Genomic DNA, 17,996 nt, shown 5'->3' with positions numbered 1-17,996 from the left:
CGCCGCCTCGGGCGCCCGCTCCGCCATCCCCCCCTCCCTGGTTACCAGCCTCCCCCGTTGTTAGGAGCCCGGCCGGAAGTGGCGCGCATCTTCCGCGCCGCCGGGAAATTTCTCTTGGACTCACTGCCCCGCAGCGCCAAAGAGAGACCGAGAGGAAATTGCGCATGCGCCCAACAAGCATGCGCGACAACCTAATCTTTCTGTTCAACTTCTCACTTCATAGAGATGGAGGGAGGAGCTCAAGGTTTGAGGGCAGCCCCGTAAGAAAGAGGCTGATGACCCCTAGACCTTGGGGGTGGGACTTCTGCGTCTTGATCCTGAACGCCTGCGGGCAATGACGGGTGAGGGTGGGAGTTTCAGGTGAAGGCAGAGGAGAGGCCAGGGAACTGACCTTTCTGTCAGTCCTGGACCCGGAGAGCCCTTGAAAAGCCCTGCCACCAGGCACTAAAAGGGCAGGGATGCCCCACCGCCGGATAGGAGGGAAGGCAGCCCTCAACCAGGAAACTTTTATTTGCTGTACATTCAAAGGTCATCTCATGCTTCCACACCAGTCCAGGCCCGTGCCCCGGAGCCCACTCAGGCCTCAGCTCTGGCCCCGCTGCTGTCGCTGCGTATGGTCTTCCTCTTCTTCCTGCTCTTGGGGTGGTGGCGGGGAGGGCTCCTCCAGTCCTGAGGAGGACGCCAGGAGCTCCCCAGTGGACCCTGTCAGGCGGAAGATCACGGGGATCTGGGCCAGGGCGGGGTTGGTCTCCTGCAGGCCCTGGATCCACTTGGCCAGTGTAGCCTGGTCATGGGCACCTGCCATACACATGGCGAAGACAGGGCCTTCTTCCACTGTTGGGAGAGACAGGCCCTCAGTTTGTGCAGTGGGGACTGTAGCCCACACCCTTCCTGGCCAAGGGCAGGGACTGGAAGCTCCCTTTTGGTTTTCTTGTGTATCCAAGTCTTCGCACAGGGTATGCACTCTGCCTCAACTGCCCATCCCATGATCACCTGTGTGATGCCTCCTGGTTCTTCCAGATTCCACCGGGAAGTCCTCCCGCTTCCCACCTGCTCCTCCCCAGAATATAACTTGCCTGTTCCCCCTCTGGCCCTGCCCTGGTCACACTGGGTAACCAGCACAGAGGCGCTCCATGATGGAGAAATGACAGGCCCGGAGCCCCTCAGGTGTGTGTGTATTTGGGCACCTGCTAGGTCTGCCTCAACCCCACAGGCCACACTTCATCCCATGCTGTATCTGGAGTCCTGCTCATCCCACTTTTTACCTTCATCGATGTCAAACTCGTAGTCATCCCAGCCGCCTCTCCCGTACTTCAGGTCCAGCTGTATCGGGTAGTAGAGGTTCCATTCCTCTGGAATCTCCTCCACTTCCTACTCCAGGAAGGGGCGGGGGGTACAGACAGAGTCAGAGGCTCAGGATCTTGCATCACCAGAAACTGTCACCCCCACCCCAATCTGTGAGCCCTCACTTGCCCTCAGGGCAGTGCCAGCCCACCCCTCACCATTTGGGCCCTTACCCTCTCCTCAGGGGGCACCAAGTCTGCTCTGAGGATGTGGTAGTAGACACATTTGTCGCGAAGCCACAGGGAGAAGGGCCCCTCAACGAAGAGAGGCCGGGCTGGGTTGTGGCGGGCCAGGGCAGCCTGCTGATCGGGACTCTGGATACCTGGTGTGGCAACATGCATACCCAAGGGGCCTTGGCTGAGTCCAAAGGCCCAGGGAGCCCACCCCGCAGGCCCAGTGAGAACCCAGCTGCTCTATACGCAGGGCCTTACCTACAATATGCTGCTCGGTGGGATCTGCTGTACCTGTGGAGTCTTTGGGTGAAGCCATCTGCAAAAAAGAATAGGAGTGGAAGCTTTTGGCCTCCAGCCCCTACAGAGGAACTGGGGAGGAATGGGGAAGGGGAGTCCCCAGTGAATTCTGGGCCTCCTACATGTCACTCAAGCCTAACCCCTCCTCACTTGTATCCAATTCAGCCACTAACGTTTCAGATGCTCACACAGCTGGAACCCTGGAGGCCACCCACCTGCATTAAAATCTGGGCTCTGCCATGGGCTGTGTGACCATGGCCAACTTGCTGTACCTGTGCCTTAGTTTCTCCCATTCAAATAGGGTAATAACAGCACTCACTTCAGGTGGTTCTAAAATGCCAAGAGCAGCCCTAACTGGTTTGGCTCAGTGGATTGAGCATTAGCCTGCCGTCCGAAGGGTCCTGGTTCGATTCTGGTCAAGGGCCCGTACCTTGGTTGCAAGCTCCTCCCCAGCCCAGGCCCTGGTCAGGAGTGTGCAGGAGGCAACCAATCAATGTGTGTCTCTCACATCCATGTTTCTCTCTGTCTTTCCCCCTCTCTTTCACTTTAAAATATCAATGGAAAAATATCCTCAGGTGAGGATAAACAAACCAAAAAAAGGGCACATATGCTTTGACTAAAGTATCTGAGAGTAGGCAATTGTTGGCACACATCATCCATCCTTTCAGGTTAAAAATTCATTGGATCCGTGGGCACAAACATAGAAGAACCACCAAGCGTATTATTAAGTGAAATCGGCAAAAGGCAAGAAGATGCAGAAAGTGTGTAATGCTCTGCCACTGGAGAAACACTTTCTTTTTTTATTATATTTATTGAGTGACATTGATAAAATTATATAGGTTTCAAGTGTACAATTCTGTGATACATCATCTGTTTACTACCCAAAGTCCAATCTTTCATCACCATATATTTGACCCCCTTTAGGAGAAATTTTTTTTTAAGTTTATTTTATTATTTTTATTTATTTATTTCTTAGTTTTAGAGGGAGCGGGGGAGAGAAACATCGGCTGCCTGGGAATTGAGCCTGCAAATCAGATATGTGCCCTGACTGGAAACTGAACCAGCAACCTCTTGGTGCATGGGTCGATGCTCAACCAACTGAGCTATACTCCTGGGCAGGAGAAATGCTTTTAAAAGTGTTTTTTGGGGGTGGAAAAAGTAAATGTTTTACTCTTGGACCCTTTTACTGGACAACATACAGTGGGACCTTGGTTCTAGAACTCAATTCATTCCAGAAAGCTGTTTGAGAAGCTGCTGTTTGAAAATTGAATTAATCTGTTCCAGAACCCTAAATGATTCCGTTTTAACCTTTCTTGTATACAGTACATGTCTAATGTACTGTTTAATCTATAAACAAACACTACTTTTCTTAAACTTTTCGAACCACTCCCTACTAGGTTTAAAGGAGTCACTTTCAGCACTTGTTCCAGGGGTGTCTTTTAAGTAGTCAGCATGCAGCATCTTTGCTTGTTCATATATCACGGCCTCTGAAATGCGGTGACTGGCTAATTGCTTTTTGGTTATCCAAATCAACAACAGTTTTCCTATCTCTTCAATTGCTTGTGATCCTTGTTTCTTTCGCACCCTTAGCAACATTAGCTCTCTTGATGGCCTCTTTATGTTTTAAAATTGTGCTAAAATTGTTGCATTCTCTCCTTTGTTTGTTGCCCGAGAGATGCTTTTTGTCATGATGAGGTAATAGCATGAAAGGACTATCAGGTCAAAAACCAAAGTTTGGTTCGAAGTTTCGTTCAACAATCGAGACATTTTTTCTATGAACAACTAGATTGAGAATCAAATTGTTCGAGATGGGAGACATACAAGAAACAAGGTTTGACTGTATTTATACTGATTTTTCATTTCAAATTTAACATCATGCCTGGCCAGGTAGCTCAGTTAGTTAGAGCTGCCTCAATACGCCAAGGTAGGGGGTTTGATTCCCGGTCAGAGCATATATAAGACTCAACCAATGAATGCATAAATAAGTGGAACAGCAAATAGATGTTTCTCTTTTTCCCTTCCTCCCTCCCTCTCTCTAAAATCAATAAAAAAAATTTCAAAATTTAACACCATGGAGTTTTTAAAAAATAACATTTGATTATATATCTTTTTCTCTCATGCTAAAAATCTTGGTTCCTATCAGCAGTAATACATGCACTTATTTGACTTGCCCATCAATATATAGTTTTTTTTACATAAATAGTTTTGACATTACTACTACCATAATGCTATGGCAGGGGTCCTCAAACTTTTTAAACGGGGGGCCAGTTCACTGTCCCTCAGACCGTTGGAGGGCCGGACTATAGTTTTAAAAAAAACTATGAACAAATTCCTATGCACACTGCACATATCTTATTTTGAAGTAAAAAAATAAAACGGGAACAAATACAATATTTGTATTTGCATGTGGCCCGCGGGCCGTAGTTTGAGGACCCCTGTGCTATGGGATCAAGTTCAGGATTTCTCTGCTGATCCTGTTTCTTAGAATACATGCCACTAAAGATGGACAGTCAGATGACAGTGACTGAGAAGATTTTTTTTCTCTTCTAAGTTATGCTATCAATTAGATATTTAGCTATATCCATTTTTGTTTCCAATTTTGGTAGTTTTCCCCCCCTTTTTATTTTTACACATTTGCATAGGTAAAAAGCCAATCCATATTAAATAGATCCACGCCTCTCTTCCATTCCAGTTCTCTCTACCCCATCTCCTCGCCTGCCCAGAGATGATCATTTCTACCCATTTCTGACTTATCTTTGTGAAAATAGGCATATAGGTAGGTATATGCACTTTCATATCCCCTCTCTCTCACTGAAGACGGCTGACTATACCACTGTGCATACTCCATCCTTTCACTTTGCCTTTTCCCCAAATCTCTGACTGAGGTACCACAGTCTGCATGCACAATTTGCTCTTAATGGCTAGTTGGATTGTTTCCATTCTAAATCTGGGTAGTATCAGTGATTTTCTCATGCTTTCCACCTTTCTGTATGTATTTTTCATAATGAGGCAGGGGGGGATGGAATATTTATGTACACAGTATATGCAAAAAGATATATCTGCTTGCAAACACACAGGATCTCTCTGGAAGGGGACATGGAAGTTAATTCCTCTAGGGGAGATGGGCTAAAGAGCAGGAAAGGAGAGAACTCTTCACTGTGTTCTTGTTTACTGTTTGGCTTTTTATTGCATTACTTTAAAAAACTAAGAAACGAGTTAAAAACTACCTCTGTCCTCTCTCACTTGGATGCTGCATCACCCACTATCCTACTCCCTTTGTCTTCTCCCCCCACTACCCAATTCCATCCACATGGCTACTAGAGGGCACTTTTGAAATTGCAACTCCTTCCAGAAACATGACATCCACACCATCCCTCCTCCAGGCTCTCTCCTCACCAACAGGTTCAAAAACAAGCTCTTTAACCCATCGTCCTCCTGGCCTCTTCTCCCCAACCCAGAGCCTCTGCACCAAAGGAAGACTTTCAGCATCTCCCTGACCTTAAAGCCTGCCCCATGCTGCTCCCTCTGCCTGGAATACTCTCGCCTCTCCTGTCCTGCCTAAGCCAAGCTCACCTTCACCTCCTCCAAGAAGCCCTCCTGGTTCCCTGCCCCTTCTGGGCTACCATGGCCCCCAGGGCTTCTCTATCTTAGAACCAGTGGCTCTGAGGGAAGCTGTTATCCAGGGTTGGCCTCCACGACCAGACCAATGCTGTGAGGGGCTCTCTTTGGATCCCGTGTGACCTAGCATGAGTGGGGCCCTCAGGACATGGGTGGGGATATAGAATATTTCATTCAGTCATTCAACAAACAACTGCTGAGCTTTGTGACAGACCCTGGGCTGGACCTTTGGAGACACAGGGGAAACTGAGTCAGTGATTGAGCAACCAAACTCAGTACGACATGGTGGTCAGGAAGGGGACCCTGAGGAAGAGACAGTGCTGTTGAGACGGGAAGAATGTGAAGTCCCCAGGGAAGAGTGTTCCTGACCGAGGAAACAGCGAGTGTAAAGTGTAAAGACCCAAGGAGGGAACAGGCAGGTTGCTCAAGGAACAGAAAGGAAGGCAGATGCCTGGATTATAGTGCATGTGGGGAGGGGAGTAGGAGCAGAGGTCAGAGGTCAAGCTGCGGTAAGGAGTGAGTAAAGGGGGAGCCCAGCCCAGGTGGAATGGACAGGGGTGAATACCTGGTAGACGGTGACCCTGGCGCTGAGGTCAGGCTCTATGTGTCGCAGGCCCAACATGGCCAGGTCCACAGGGTCCTTGGGCAGGTCCCGGGGCACAGGGAAGGGGTTGATGTTCTTGAAGCGGGAGAACCACAGCTTCATGCGCACGAACTTGAGCATGGGGTAGCTTTTGCGCCCAAATATCTGAACCAGCAGGAACTCGGTCTCCTTGTTGGGCATCACCCCTGTGCCAGGTGGATGGCAGCAAAGCCTCAGGGAGGGGGCAGAGAGGGGAGACATGGGAGACAGAGGCCAGCAGAGGAGCCCGGGACCAAGAGGAAATTATGGCAAGGACCAGATGGAAAGGGCAAGAAACAGGGAGAATAGAAGTCAGGGGAATTGATGCCAGAGAACAGAATCCGAGAGGATTTAAAGGAAAAGTCAGAGGGAGAGAGGAAAGCGATGAGAGCCAAAGAGAGATTTGAGAGAGACGGGGGAGGAGAGCAGGCAGACAGAGAGGACACACATCAGAGCCACAGAGGGATGTAGGGGCCCAGACCCAGCAGTGGGAGGCAGCCACTCCCCCACCCTGAGCCTGCTGGCCTCACCGTGGTTCTCCATCTGCTCCAGGACAGCAAGCCCGCACTCCTGCTGCCGTGGGTAGTGGACGAAGATTTTCTGGAAGACGTTGCGAGGCCGGAAGACCTCCTTGGGGAAGACGTCAAGCAGCAGGTTGTAGACAGCCAGGTCCTTTTCAACGCCGTAGTCCCGCATCTTGCGCAGGGCAAGGTAGATGAAGTCGACGTGGCCCCGCTTGTGCACGTTGTGCTGCCCAAAGTTCTGCACAGCTCGCACAAAGCTGGCTTTGTCCCGGGCCCCATCTGGCGCCGGCCTAAACAGCTCTTCGTGGGGTGACAGGGGCTTGGCAGGCTGCCGCAGGGGCTCAGGTGGCCTCGGGACCAGAGATGAGTCAGAGCTGTGGGTGGCTACACTGCAGTGGAGGCCTCGAGGGACCTGGGAGGGTACCTGGGGACAGAGAACCACTGCTGGAATCTGCTACCTCCCAGTGCCCCTCGGGGAATGCCAGGCTTGCTCTTTCCTGGGAAAGATGCCAGTGGGCATCTCTAAAGGCTTCTGAGGAGGTAAGCTGTGGTTCCAAATCCAAGATCAATCACCATCACAGACTATGAGAACACAATGGGAAAACCTCCTCGGAGACAATTTGACAATATTCACGAGGACAAACACACCCCTTCTGTCACAGCAGTCCTGCACCTGATATTTAAATCTGACATCTCTAAACACACCTGCACCACACGACTGTGCATCCGCTATGTCAGTGGAAATGGCCCCAGTGTGCATCAGCAAGGAAATGATAAAGCAAATGGCTATGAACTTGGACAAGAAGCACATCTGCTGCTCTAAGTCACACTGAGGAGGTCTTGGGTGATCTTCAAGGTATATCATTAAATTAAAAAAAACAGAGTGTGAAACTGTTTAGAGTAGGTTCCCATATGCATAAAAAAAAAAAAATCCCCGCCCTAGCCGGTTTGGCTCAGTGGATAGAGCGTTGGCCTGCGGACTGAAGGGTCCCAAGTTCCCCTACAGTTGTCCCTGCTGGACTTTCAGCCCCAGGTGTAGCCACCCAGCATCTTTCACTGGCCAAGAACCTTGGCTTGTAGGTCAAGGGAGAATTTAAGGCTGAGCCACAAGGCAGTAAACTCTTTTAGGATCTCACTTTAGCAAATTGCCCCTGTCCTGGAAGCCAGCCTGTAGTTCTATCAGCCTTTGAAGGTGATTAATGGGATGATGAGTTTGCCAGAACACTGCCCATGACCAAGGCCTCAGAGTTGAACTCGAGGTTACAAGTAAGTCACTCTGGCTTTCCTGTGCAGAGTAAAGGGAACAGAGCCTGCACTGTCTCCTTCATCTTGGTGCTGACTGCCAGGGAGCCCAGGAGGACCATGTTGAGCCTGGCACTCGGGAGGAACTGGGCCTGAGCTCAGGGTAGCCAGAAAGGCAGCCCACAGGGGTGTGCAGGTGGAGAGAACGAGTCTGATTGCTTGGCCAGGGTATGCATTCAATTTGCAGCCCAGAAGTGTAAGATTCTTCTTGAGACTGTGGGGTTTCTTATTCCCGTGTATCTCACGACATTAAGGGCCTGTTCAAGTCTCCTTTGATATCTCGTATCAGAGTAAACGATTATCAGGTCTAGGGCTCCAGACACACACACTCCCCTGCACCTGTGGGTCCTTTCAGTAAAATCATCTGATGCTGCAGAAGCTGCCTACTTTGATGTGCCATCACCTGCAGACTGGCTTCATTTAGCTCCTTGGAAGGGACTCAGAATGACCATATAAGAGAGGTGAAGACAGATTCCCATGCAGAAACACCGCTTGATCAGGGTCAAGCGTGGGGAAGGACCCAGGCCCCAAGTGATGGCCAGCGCCATTTCAGACCCGGTGGGGAAAGAGAGAAGGAAAGGGGGACAGTGAGAGAGGTGCTCTGGAGCACTTTAAGTGCTAAGAAGTGACGATGAGTTGATTCACCAAGTTGATTCCCATTAAGATTGTTGGAAATGCTGCCTGCCACTCTTGTTTCCCAAGCCTCTAGCACAGTGGTTCTCAACCTTCCTAATGCCGCGACCCTTTAATACAGTTCCTCATGTTGTGGTGACCCCCAACCATAAAATTATTTTCGTTGCTACTTCATAACATAGTGACTAATCACAAAAACAATATGTAATATATGTGTTTTCCGATGGTCTTAGGCGACCCCTGTGAAAGGGTCGTTCGACCCCCAAAGGGGCCGCGACCCACAGGTTGAGAACCGCTGCTCTAGAGCTAAGTGGTGGCCAGACAGGAAGACAGACCCTTGTTGTGATGCAGCCTCAGAACTTTTAGAATTTTGGGAGGAACCAAGATGGCGGCAAAGGTAAATGCTGGTACTCACTGCCTCCCACAACCATATCAAAATTATAACTAAAATACAGAACCATCATTCAGAACCGCCTGAAAGCTGGTTGAATGGAAGTCCTACAACTAGAGAGTAAAGAAGAAAGCACGTTGAGACTGGTAGGAGTGGTGGAAGCAAGGAATGGGCTGGTCCAACAGCCACATGTGGCGTTTTTTTAATCCAGAGGGAGATCATCCCTGCAGAGGCCGCTGTGAGGAGCAAAGGGTCCCAGCTCAACACCAGACCCCCCGACGCAGGGTCCCAGAGCTCGGAAGAGAAGTTCCTGTAACTCTGAGCTGTAAAAACCAGCAGGGATTGTGGCTGAGGGACACGGAGGCTGCCGGAGACCCAGATGTCCCTCTTAAAGGGCCGGGCATGAACTTACTTGGACTCGATACCTCTGAGCTCCAGTGCCAGGAGGCTTTGGGGGGCCCAGATATATACGGGGAGGAACTGGATTGTCTGGCATCTTCTATCAGATGGAGGTGCTCACAGGGGTCATTATTCCTATGCCAAGACCTCCCCCATCCCAGAGCTGACTGGCAACCATATCTGAGTCTCCAACACTGTTTGCTTCACCCTGGTGATTCCCTGAGACCTGGCCCCATCCAATTGGCAGCCCTACCCAAGCTGTTGGCAGCAGCTTTTCCACATGAATGGCCTGTCCTGGCTCAGGCTTAAACTCTGCTGAAATATCTCAAACAAGCCACAGCTGGTGTCAGAGTGCCCCATACCTATCAATAAAAGGCCCAAGCCTCAGCACCAGCACCAGTCTGCCTTGCTTCACAGCTGGGCCTCGCCTGGGCACTTGCAAACCCAATACAAATAGGAGGAATCTGCAGATCTCTCTCTAGCTCCTGCCAGGTGGCCCCAGGCAGTGGCTGACCTCCTGGGAGGCCCCAAAGCCAGTGCACCCAGTGGACAGCTCTGACCATACAGATTACAACTCTACACATCCATAAGCGACACACTCAAGGGGCAGACTCAGTGAGCACCAAAGCCCCACTGAAGCAAGTCCTGCTCCACAGGGGTGTCTTCTGCACAGCAGCTCTCCCACTGTAGTCGCAGCTGGTCCCCACAGCCAATTGGCCTGGCGGTCAACTCCTCCCAGTGACGCCAACAGGAATCAAGGCTCAACTACAACAAGGCTATACACACAGCCCACACAGGTGCACCTAGATGACCAGATCAGATCACTGGGAAGGCTAAGCCACTGGGTCCTATAGGACACCCACTACACAAGGCCACTCTACCAACTCCAGGAAACATAGCAGCTCTCCAAAATGCAGAGACAAAGAAACATGTCACAAATGAAAGAAATGGAAGAAAGCAAACTACTGGATACAGAGTTCAAAACCATGGTTATAAGGTTACTCAAGGATCTTCATGAGACCTTCAAGGGACTGGGTGAGACTTTCAAGGATCTTAGTGAGAATGTCAAAGACATGGAAAAGGACCAGTCAGAAATTAAGCATACATTAACTGAAATAAAGAATAATTTACAGGGATTCAACAGTGGACAGCTGCCTACATTTGTCAGTAAAGTTTTATTGGAACACAGCCATGCTCATTCATTATGTCTGGCTTGTGACAGAGTTGAATAGCTGTGATGAAGCTTGTGTGTCCTGCAAAGCCAAAAATATTTACTCTATGACCCTTTACAAAAAATTGTGCCGAACCCTGCTTTAGATGATAAACAACAAATTTCTTATTTTAATTTGAACTGAATGTTTACTGAGTATTCTTATGTCCCAGGCATTGTTGAGTACTGACTGTACCCTTTTACAGATGAAGAAACTGAGGCCCAGTGGGGTGCAGTGGGACGCCTGGTGTAACACAGCTGCCGAGCAGCAGAGCTGGGCCTGGAATCTCTTCTCTGCTGCCCCCACAGCCATCCTGAAGTCTTGCTTACATAAGGTGATGCAAAACAAATAGACTTGTGCCGAACCCTGCTTTAGATGATAAACAACAAATTTCTTATTTTAATTTGAACTGAATGTTTACTGAGTATTCTTATGTTCCAGGCATTGTTGAGTACTGACTGTACCCTTTTACAGAGGAAGAAACTGAGGCCCAGTGGGGTGCAGTGGAACGCCTGGTGTAACACAGCTGCCGAGCAGCAGAGCTGGGCCTGGAGTCTCTTCTCTGCTGCCCCCACAGCCATCCTGAGGTCTTGCTTACATAAGGTGATGCAAAACAAATAGAAAGACATTCATTTAAAGTGAAAGTGTAGGCAAATAGTACTACAAGGGGTATGTGCATAAGGAAAAAATCGAAAAGGAAGCTCTAGAATACCCAAAAGAAGTGTAACCGCAAAGGAGGTCATCTAAATTAAATGCATAGCAAAGGGCCTGGCACAGAGAAAGGGCTCAGTAAGAGAGCTTTTAACAGTATCACCACCATCATCATTGTTGTTTCAATCTATGGCCATTGATTGCCTTGGATCATCACTTTGGATAAGGGATGGAAGTTCAATTTTCTGCCCACATCCTTATAGGTGGATGTAGGAGGTATCCAGAGTCACCACTCAAATCTGGTTGGCTCATACATCCTTATTTTCAAATTCCCCCTCATACCTGAGGGCACCAGCACTTTTTAAAATAAATAAGAAACATTCAATTGGCCCTCAGAGCAGACAGGCCAGCCCAGACACCGCCCCCCCACCCCCCCTCTCGCCCCCCAGCTGGCTTCATTGGGTGGATTCTGAAGGGCTTGGGAGCAAATCCTAGGCCTGCCTGCCTCCGTCCCTCCCTCCCTCCACCCTGATGACTGCTTGGTTGGCAGTTACCTGAGAGAAGGGGGCTCCCGTGAGGGCAGCACCACAGATGCCTCTCCAGCCCCGAGAGAGGCCCCGAGCTAGCATGATGGCTTGGGCCCAGCTCATGCCTTTGCTTGTTGGACAGCCACCTGGACAAGGGAGAAGAGACAGCATCAGCTTGACACCCCACCTGCTAACGGAGATGAGACCTCACTCTTGGCAGAGGCCACATTCCAGACTGCATAGCTAACTCACCAGCCCCACTGCTTCCTCATCCACAGGATGGAGCTTAAATGACTGTTACAATCAAGGGTCCTTGCTTCACTATCTAGAGAAATTTGCTGCAATGGTTCCCCACCCCCCCCCCCAGGTCTTTTTTTTTTTTTTTAATCCTCTTCAGAGGATATGTTTTTATTGATTTTAGAGAGAGAGGGAGAAAAACATTGTAGGAGAAACATTGATGTAGGAGAAACATTGATCGGTTGCCTCAATTGTACATGTCCCAACTGGGGATCGAACCTGCAATCTTGGTATGTGCCCTGACCAGAATCGAACCCACAACCTTTGGTGTACTGGACAGTGCTTAAACCAACTGAGCCATCTGCGAAAGGCCCTATGAAGTCATTTCTTAACTTTAGTCACATACCATACAGTCCACCCTTTTAAAATGTAAAGTTCCGGGGGGAAAAGGGGAACATATGTAAAACTTTCAACAGTAAAGTTTTAATTTTTAAAAAAGTATAAAGTTAGCCCTAACCAGTTTGGCTCAGTGGATAGAGCGTCGGCCTGCGGACTCAAGGGTTCCAGGTTCGATTCCGGTCAAGGGCATGTACCTTGGTTGTGGGCACATCCCCAGTAGGGGGTGTGCAGGAGGCAGCTGATCGATGTTTCTCTCTCATCGATGTTTCTAACTCTCTATCCCTCTCCCTTCCTCTGTAAAAAATCAATAAAATATATTTTTTAAAAAAAGTATAAAGTTCAATCTTTTTTTTTTTTTTAGTATATTCAGAGTTGTGCAACCAGCACTGTAATTTTAGAACATTTTTGTCACCCTGAAAACAAAACCTAATGAAAACAAAAACATTAACCATCACTCTGATTTCCTTTCATCCTCAACCCTAGACAACCAATAATCTACCATCTCTATAAATTTGCCTACTCTGGGCATGTCATATAAATGGAATCATACGATATACGGATGTTCTTTTGTGGCTAGCACCTTTCATTTAGCATGTGTCTAAGGTTTATCCATGTTGTAACATGTTTCTGACTTCATCCCTTTTAGTTACCAAAAAATTTCCATTGTCTAGATGTTTTATTCATCCCTTCATCAACGGCTGGACATTTGGGTTGTTCCCACTCTTTTACTATAACTAATGCTGCTATGAACACCCATGTAGAAGCTTTTGTGTGAACATGTGTTTACACTTCTCTTGGGTCTACACTTAGAAGTCATATTGCTGGGATATATGGTAACTCTACTTAACATTTTGAGGAGACCCTGAAACTTTTCCAAAGTAGCTCCATTTTACATTCCCACCAGCACTGTGTAAGGGTCCCAATGTCTTCACGTCCTTGCCAACACTTACTGTCTGTCTTTTTGACTAGACATCCTGCTGAGTGTGAAGTGGTAGCTCCTTGGGGTTTGGATTTGCATTTCCCTAATGATTAATGATGTTGAGCATCTTTTCATGTGCTTGTTGGCCATTGTGTATCTTCGTTGGAGAAATGTCTATTTAAATGCTTTGTCCATTTTAAAAAAATGGGTTCTCTTTTTTCATTATTGAGTTGTAAGTTCTTTATATATCCTGGATAACAGACCCTTATGATTTAAAAATAATTTCTCCCATTCTTTGGGTTTTCTTTGCACTTGTTATCATTGCAGCACAAGTTTTAAATTGTGATGAAGTCCAATTAACATTTTTCTTTTATAGCTCTGCTTTTGATGTTGTATCTAAAAAAACATGCTGAGCCCAGGGTTATAAAGATTTACCTCTCTCTTTCTTCTAAGACTTTTAGCTCTTACATTTAGGTCTATGATCCACTTTGAATTTTTGTGTATTGTGTGACAAAGGGGTTCACTTCATGTGGATATCCAGTTGTCCTAGGCCTGTTTGTTGAAGAGACTATTTTTTCTTCATTTTATTGTCTTAGCATTCTTGGTGAAAATCAATTGACCATAAATGTAAGGGTTTATTTCTGGGCTCTCAATTCTATTCCATTGATCCATGTTGAACCTTATACCGGTACTACACAGTTTTGGTTATCGTTTTCTAACTCAGGAACTGTAAGTCCAACTTTGTCCTTCTTTTATAAGATTGTTTTGGCTATTCCTGGTTTTAGAATCAGCTGTCAATTTCTGTAAAAAGCCAGAGGGATTCTGATAGGGATGTACTGACTCTGTAGATTGATTTGGGGACTATTGCTATCTTAATAATAATGTGAAGTCTCCTGATCCACACACATGGGCTATGTCTCTGAGAGAGAAACATCGATCAGCTGCCTCCTGCACACTCCCGCTGGGGATGCACCTGCAACCAAGACACATGCCCCCAACTGGAATTGAACCTGGGACCCTTCGGTCCGCAGGCCGGCGCTCTATCCACTGAGCCAAACCGGCCAGGGCTGATTTGGGCACTATTGTATCTTAATAATAATGTGAAGTCTCCTGATCCACACACATGGGCTATGTCTCCATTTATTTATTTATTTATTTATTATCTCCATTTATTTAGATCTTTAGATCTTTAATTTCAACAATGTTTTATAGTTTTCAGTCTTTTATTTCTTTTGTTAAATTTATTTGTATTTCATTCATTTTTTAAAATATGTATTTTTTTATTTTTATAAAACTGTGGATGCGAGAGGGACACATCAGCTGCCTCCTGCACACCCCCTACTGGGGATCAAACCTGGGCATGGGCCCTGACTGGAATGGAACCAGTGACCTCTTGGTTCACAGGTCACTCAACCTCTTCTAAGTCACACCGGCTGGGCTTAATTGTTTCTGTACTGTTCATTGCTAGTATATAGAAATAGAATTTATTTATTTTTGTTAATCCTCACCCGAGGATATTTTTTACCATTGATTTTTAGAGAGTGGAAGGGAGGGGGAGAGAGAGAAACATCTGTGTGAGAGACACATGGAGTGGTTGCCTCCTGCACACTCCCAAACCAGAGCCTAGTATCAAGCCTGCAACTGTGGTTCATGCCCTTGATCGGAATCAAACCTGAGACTCTTCACTCCAAGGGCTGATGCTCTAAATACTAGGCAAAACCAACTAGGGGGAAATAAAATTTACTTTTACTTTGATCTTGTATACTGCAACTTTGCACAACTCACTTATTAGCTCTAATTGCTTTCTATTGGATTCCTTAGGATTTTCTATATACAATATCATGTCTTCTGAAAATAGAAATATATTTACTTCTTTCTTTCTAATCTGGATGTCTTTTATTTCCTTTTCCTGCCCAAGTGCCCTTGCTGGAACCTTCAGTACAATGTTGAATAGAAGTGGCAAGAGCCGCTTCCATGTGCTTCTCTTCATTTTAGGGGAAAAGCATCCAGTCTTTCATCAGTGTGAGCTGTGGGTTTTTCATAGACGTCCTTTATCAGGTTGAGGAAATATTGAGTGTTATTATCAGAAAGGGTATTGGATTTTGTCAAATGCTTTTTGTTGCATCTGTTAAAATAATCGTGTGACTTTTGTCTTTTATACATTAACTGATTTTCAGATTTTAAATTAACCTTGCATTTCTGGGATAAATTCCATATATAATCCTTTTTATATGTTACTAAAATTTGGTTTGTTAGTATTCTGTTGAGGATTTTTGTGTCCATATTCATAAAAAATACTGGTCTGTAGTTTTCTTTTCATGCTTGTTTGGTTTGGTATCAGGTAATGCTGGCCCCATAAAATGAACTGGGAAGTATTAGATCATCCTCAGCATTAAACTTTCTCTAGCATCTCCCATCTTGACCTGAAGTCTCCCTCCAGCCTCTGTTTCACATCTCTGCTCCCTTTACAAAAAAGTTTTATCCTGAGAGGTGTCTACATACTATACTCCACTTATTCCAACCTGGCCGCTGCCCCCACCACTCCACTAACCCCACCCTTGATGGTTTATACTCACCAAAGCCAGTGATGACTTCTCAGAAGCATGTGGCATTGGTGAGCCCCTCCTCCCACCTGCTTGACACAGTTGATTTTCTTCCTAGCACCCAGGCCTGCTTCTCACTTAGTCAGCAAGACCCACTTCCTTCTCTAAAGTTTGCAATGTCTGAAAACTTGACTGGGCAGACAAATCACTGGGATCTTGTTAAAAGGCAGATTCTGAATCAGGAGCTCTGGGGTGGAGCCAGACTCGGTTCCCAGCGATGCTGGTGCTGCTGGTCTGGAGACCACACTTTGAGTAACCGGGCTGCAGAATCCCACATTCCGGATTTGTCTGTCTACTATCCTGAGGTGTCATTCAGCTTGCTTCTCTCCTCGCCTGTGTGTTCCTGTAGGCAGCTCTAATGGTTCTCAAACTTTGTTCACGTTAGAGTCATCTAGGAAGCTTTTAAAAATCCCCATGCCCAGATATATTAAATTAGAATACCTAGAGGCAGGGCCTAGGCACCAGCATTTTAGCACACTCCAATGACTCTCACACGCAGCTAAGATTAAGACCCTAATTTATTTTTTAAAATATATTTTTATTGATTTCAGAGAGGAAGGGAGAGAGAGATAGAAACATCAATGATGAGAGAGAATCATTGATCGGTTGCCTCCTGCAAGCCCCACACTGGGGATCGAGCCCACAATCCAGGCACATGCCCTTGACCAGTATTGAACCCAGGACCCTTCAGGCCGACGCTCTATCCACTGAGCCAAACCAGCTACGGCAAGACCCTAATATACACGCTGGCCACTCAAAGTGTGTTTCAGGGATCAGCTGCATTGGTATCATCATCTGGGAGTTTACTAGAAATGCAGAATCTCAGCCCTAACCCAGACCTACTGAATCAGAATCTGCATTTAACCAGTGTCCAGGTTTCTTCTATGTGTGTTAAAGTCTGAGAAATGATGATCTACGTGTTGATGGATCCAAATGTTATCGCCTAGTACCGAACTGCCACTTTGGCATATACCCAGCTGTCTCAAACTTAATTTGCGCCAAACTGATATCCCTGCTTAAACTTGTTTCCTCCCCATTCCTGGCCAATGACGCCACCAATTCCTAGTCATTCAGGCCTAAAACCTAGGAGTCACTGCTGAATCCACTGTGTCCCTCACGCCCCCATTTAATCCATTAGGTAGTTCTGGTGACTACTTCCACACCGACCCCAAGTGCATACATTTCCCTCCATCTGCAGGCCAACACCCCAACGACCTCTCTCCCGGGCTCCCACGTCTTCCCTTATGCGCCTCCAGTCAGTTCTCCCCACCTTGACCATAGGGAGCTTTAAAAAATGTGAACTAGCCTGGCCAGGGTAGCTCAGTGGTTGAGTGTTGACCTGTGAACAAGGAGGTCACAGTTCGATTCTCAGGGCACATGCCCGGGTTGTGGGCTCGATCCCCAGTGTGGGGTGAGCAGGAGGCAGCCGATCAATGATTCTCTCTCATCACTGATGTTTCTATATCTTTCCCTCTTTCTCCCTTCCTCTCTGAAAGCAATAAAAACTGTTAAAAAATAATAAAAAGTAAATAAAATAAAACGTGAACTGAATTCAGTGTTCTCTGCCTAAAATTAATGATACATCACATGTAAGATAAAATCAGACAGGGACTACTCCTCCAAACTCAACTCTTACAACCCCAGCTACACTGTTTCTTAAACAAGGTAAATGTATCCTGGTCTCAGAACCTTCGCGCTTGCGTTTCCTTCTGTTTGGACAGTTCTTCCCCCAGATCAGCCACAGCTCGCTCCGGCCATTCAGGCCTATGTTCTAAGGAAAGAAAGGCCTTTCCTGACAGCAGCCTCACAACCTGTCCGAAGCCCCCCACACCCCCGATGAATGCATTTTTAGCAACTACTGGCATCGGAAACCACCCGTTCATTTTTATTTGCGACTTGTGCCAGGTCGGGCTCCTCCCCACCCTCGGCCCCCAGGAGATGGAGGATTTGTCCTGCCTTCCTCATTGCTGCGGCTCCAGCACCAGGGACAACACCTGGTCTACGGCAGGTGTCTAACAAGGCCACCGGAATGGACAGAACCAAGTTTCCACAAACTCTCTAACCTATAAACCTGAAGCCCGCGGCGGGGTGTACCTACAGCAGCTCAGCGGCGGGCCGCTGGGAGCCCGGGGCCCCTGGGAGACAC

At 47.3% G+C, this 17,996-nt stretch overlaps 1 protein-coding gene across 2 annotated transcripts; it reads right to left on the bottom strand.

Moving 5' to 3' along the window:
• Positions 1-492: 492 nt before the first annotated feature.
• Positions 493-17,990, bottom strand: ECSIT (ECSIT signalling integrator). 2 transcript variants are annotated; one of them, XM_005861359.2, is made up of 8 exons: positions 17,949-17,990; positions 11,720-11,838; positions 6,585-7,002; positions 5,998-6,221; positions 1,776-1,833; positions 1,518-1,666; positions 1,266-1,371; positions 493-834 (listed from the first exon to the last, which is right to left on the bottom strand). In XM_005861359.2, the coding sequence occupies exons 2-8, from the start codon at positions 11,813-11,815 to the stop codon at positions 584-586; spliced, it is 1,302 nt and encodes a 433-aa protein (XP_005861421.1). In that variant the 5' UTR covers positions 11,816-11,838; positions 17,949-17,990; the 3' UTR covers positions 493-583. The 2 variants fall into 2 exon arrangements, with proteins under 2 accessions (XP_005861421.1, XP_014391204.1); XM_014535718.1 differs by lacking the exon at positions 1,518-1,666 and having other exon boundaries at positions 747-834.
• Positions 17,991-17,996: the final 6 nt, after the last annotated feature.

The sequence above is a fragment of the Myotis brandtii genome, unplaced genomic scaffold (assembly GCF_000412655.1).
Source record: "Myotis brandtii unplaced genomic scaffold, ASM41265v1 scaffold1496, whole genome shotgun sequence".
In the NCBI taxonomy this organism is placed as follows: domain Eukaryota; kingdom Metazoa; phylum Chordata; class Mammalia; order Chiroptera; family Vespertilionidae; genus Myotis; species Myotis brandtii.
Note: the sequence above shows the minus strand (reverse complement) of the source record. Positions and strands in the feature narration are given on the sequence as shown.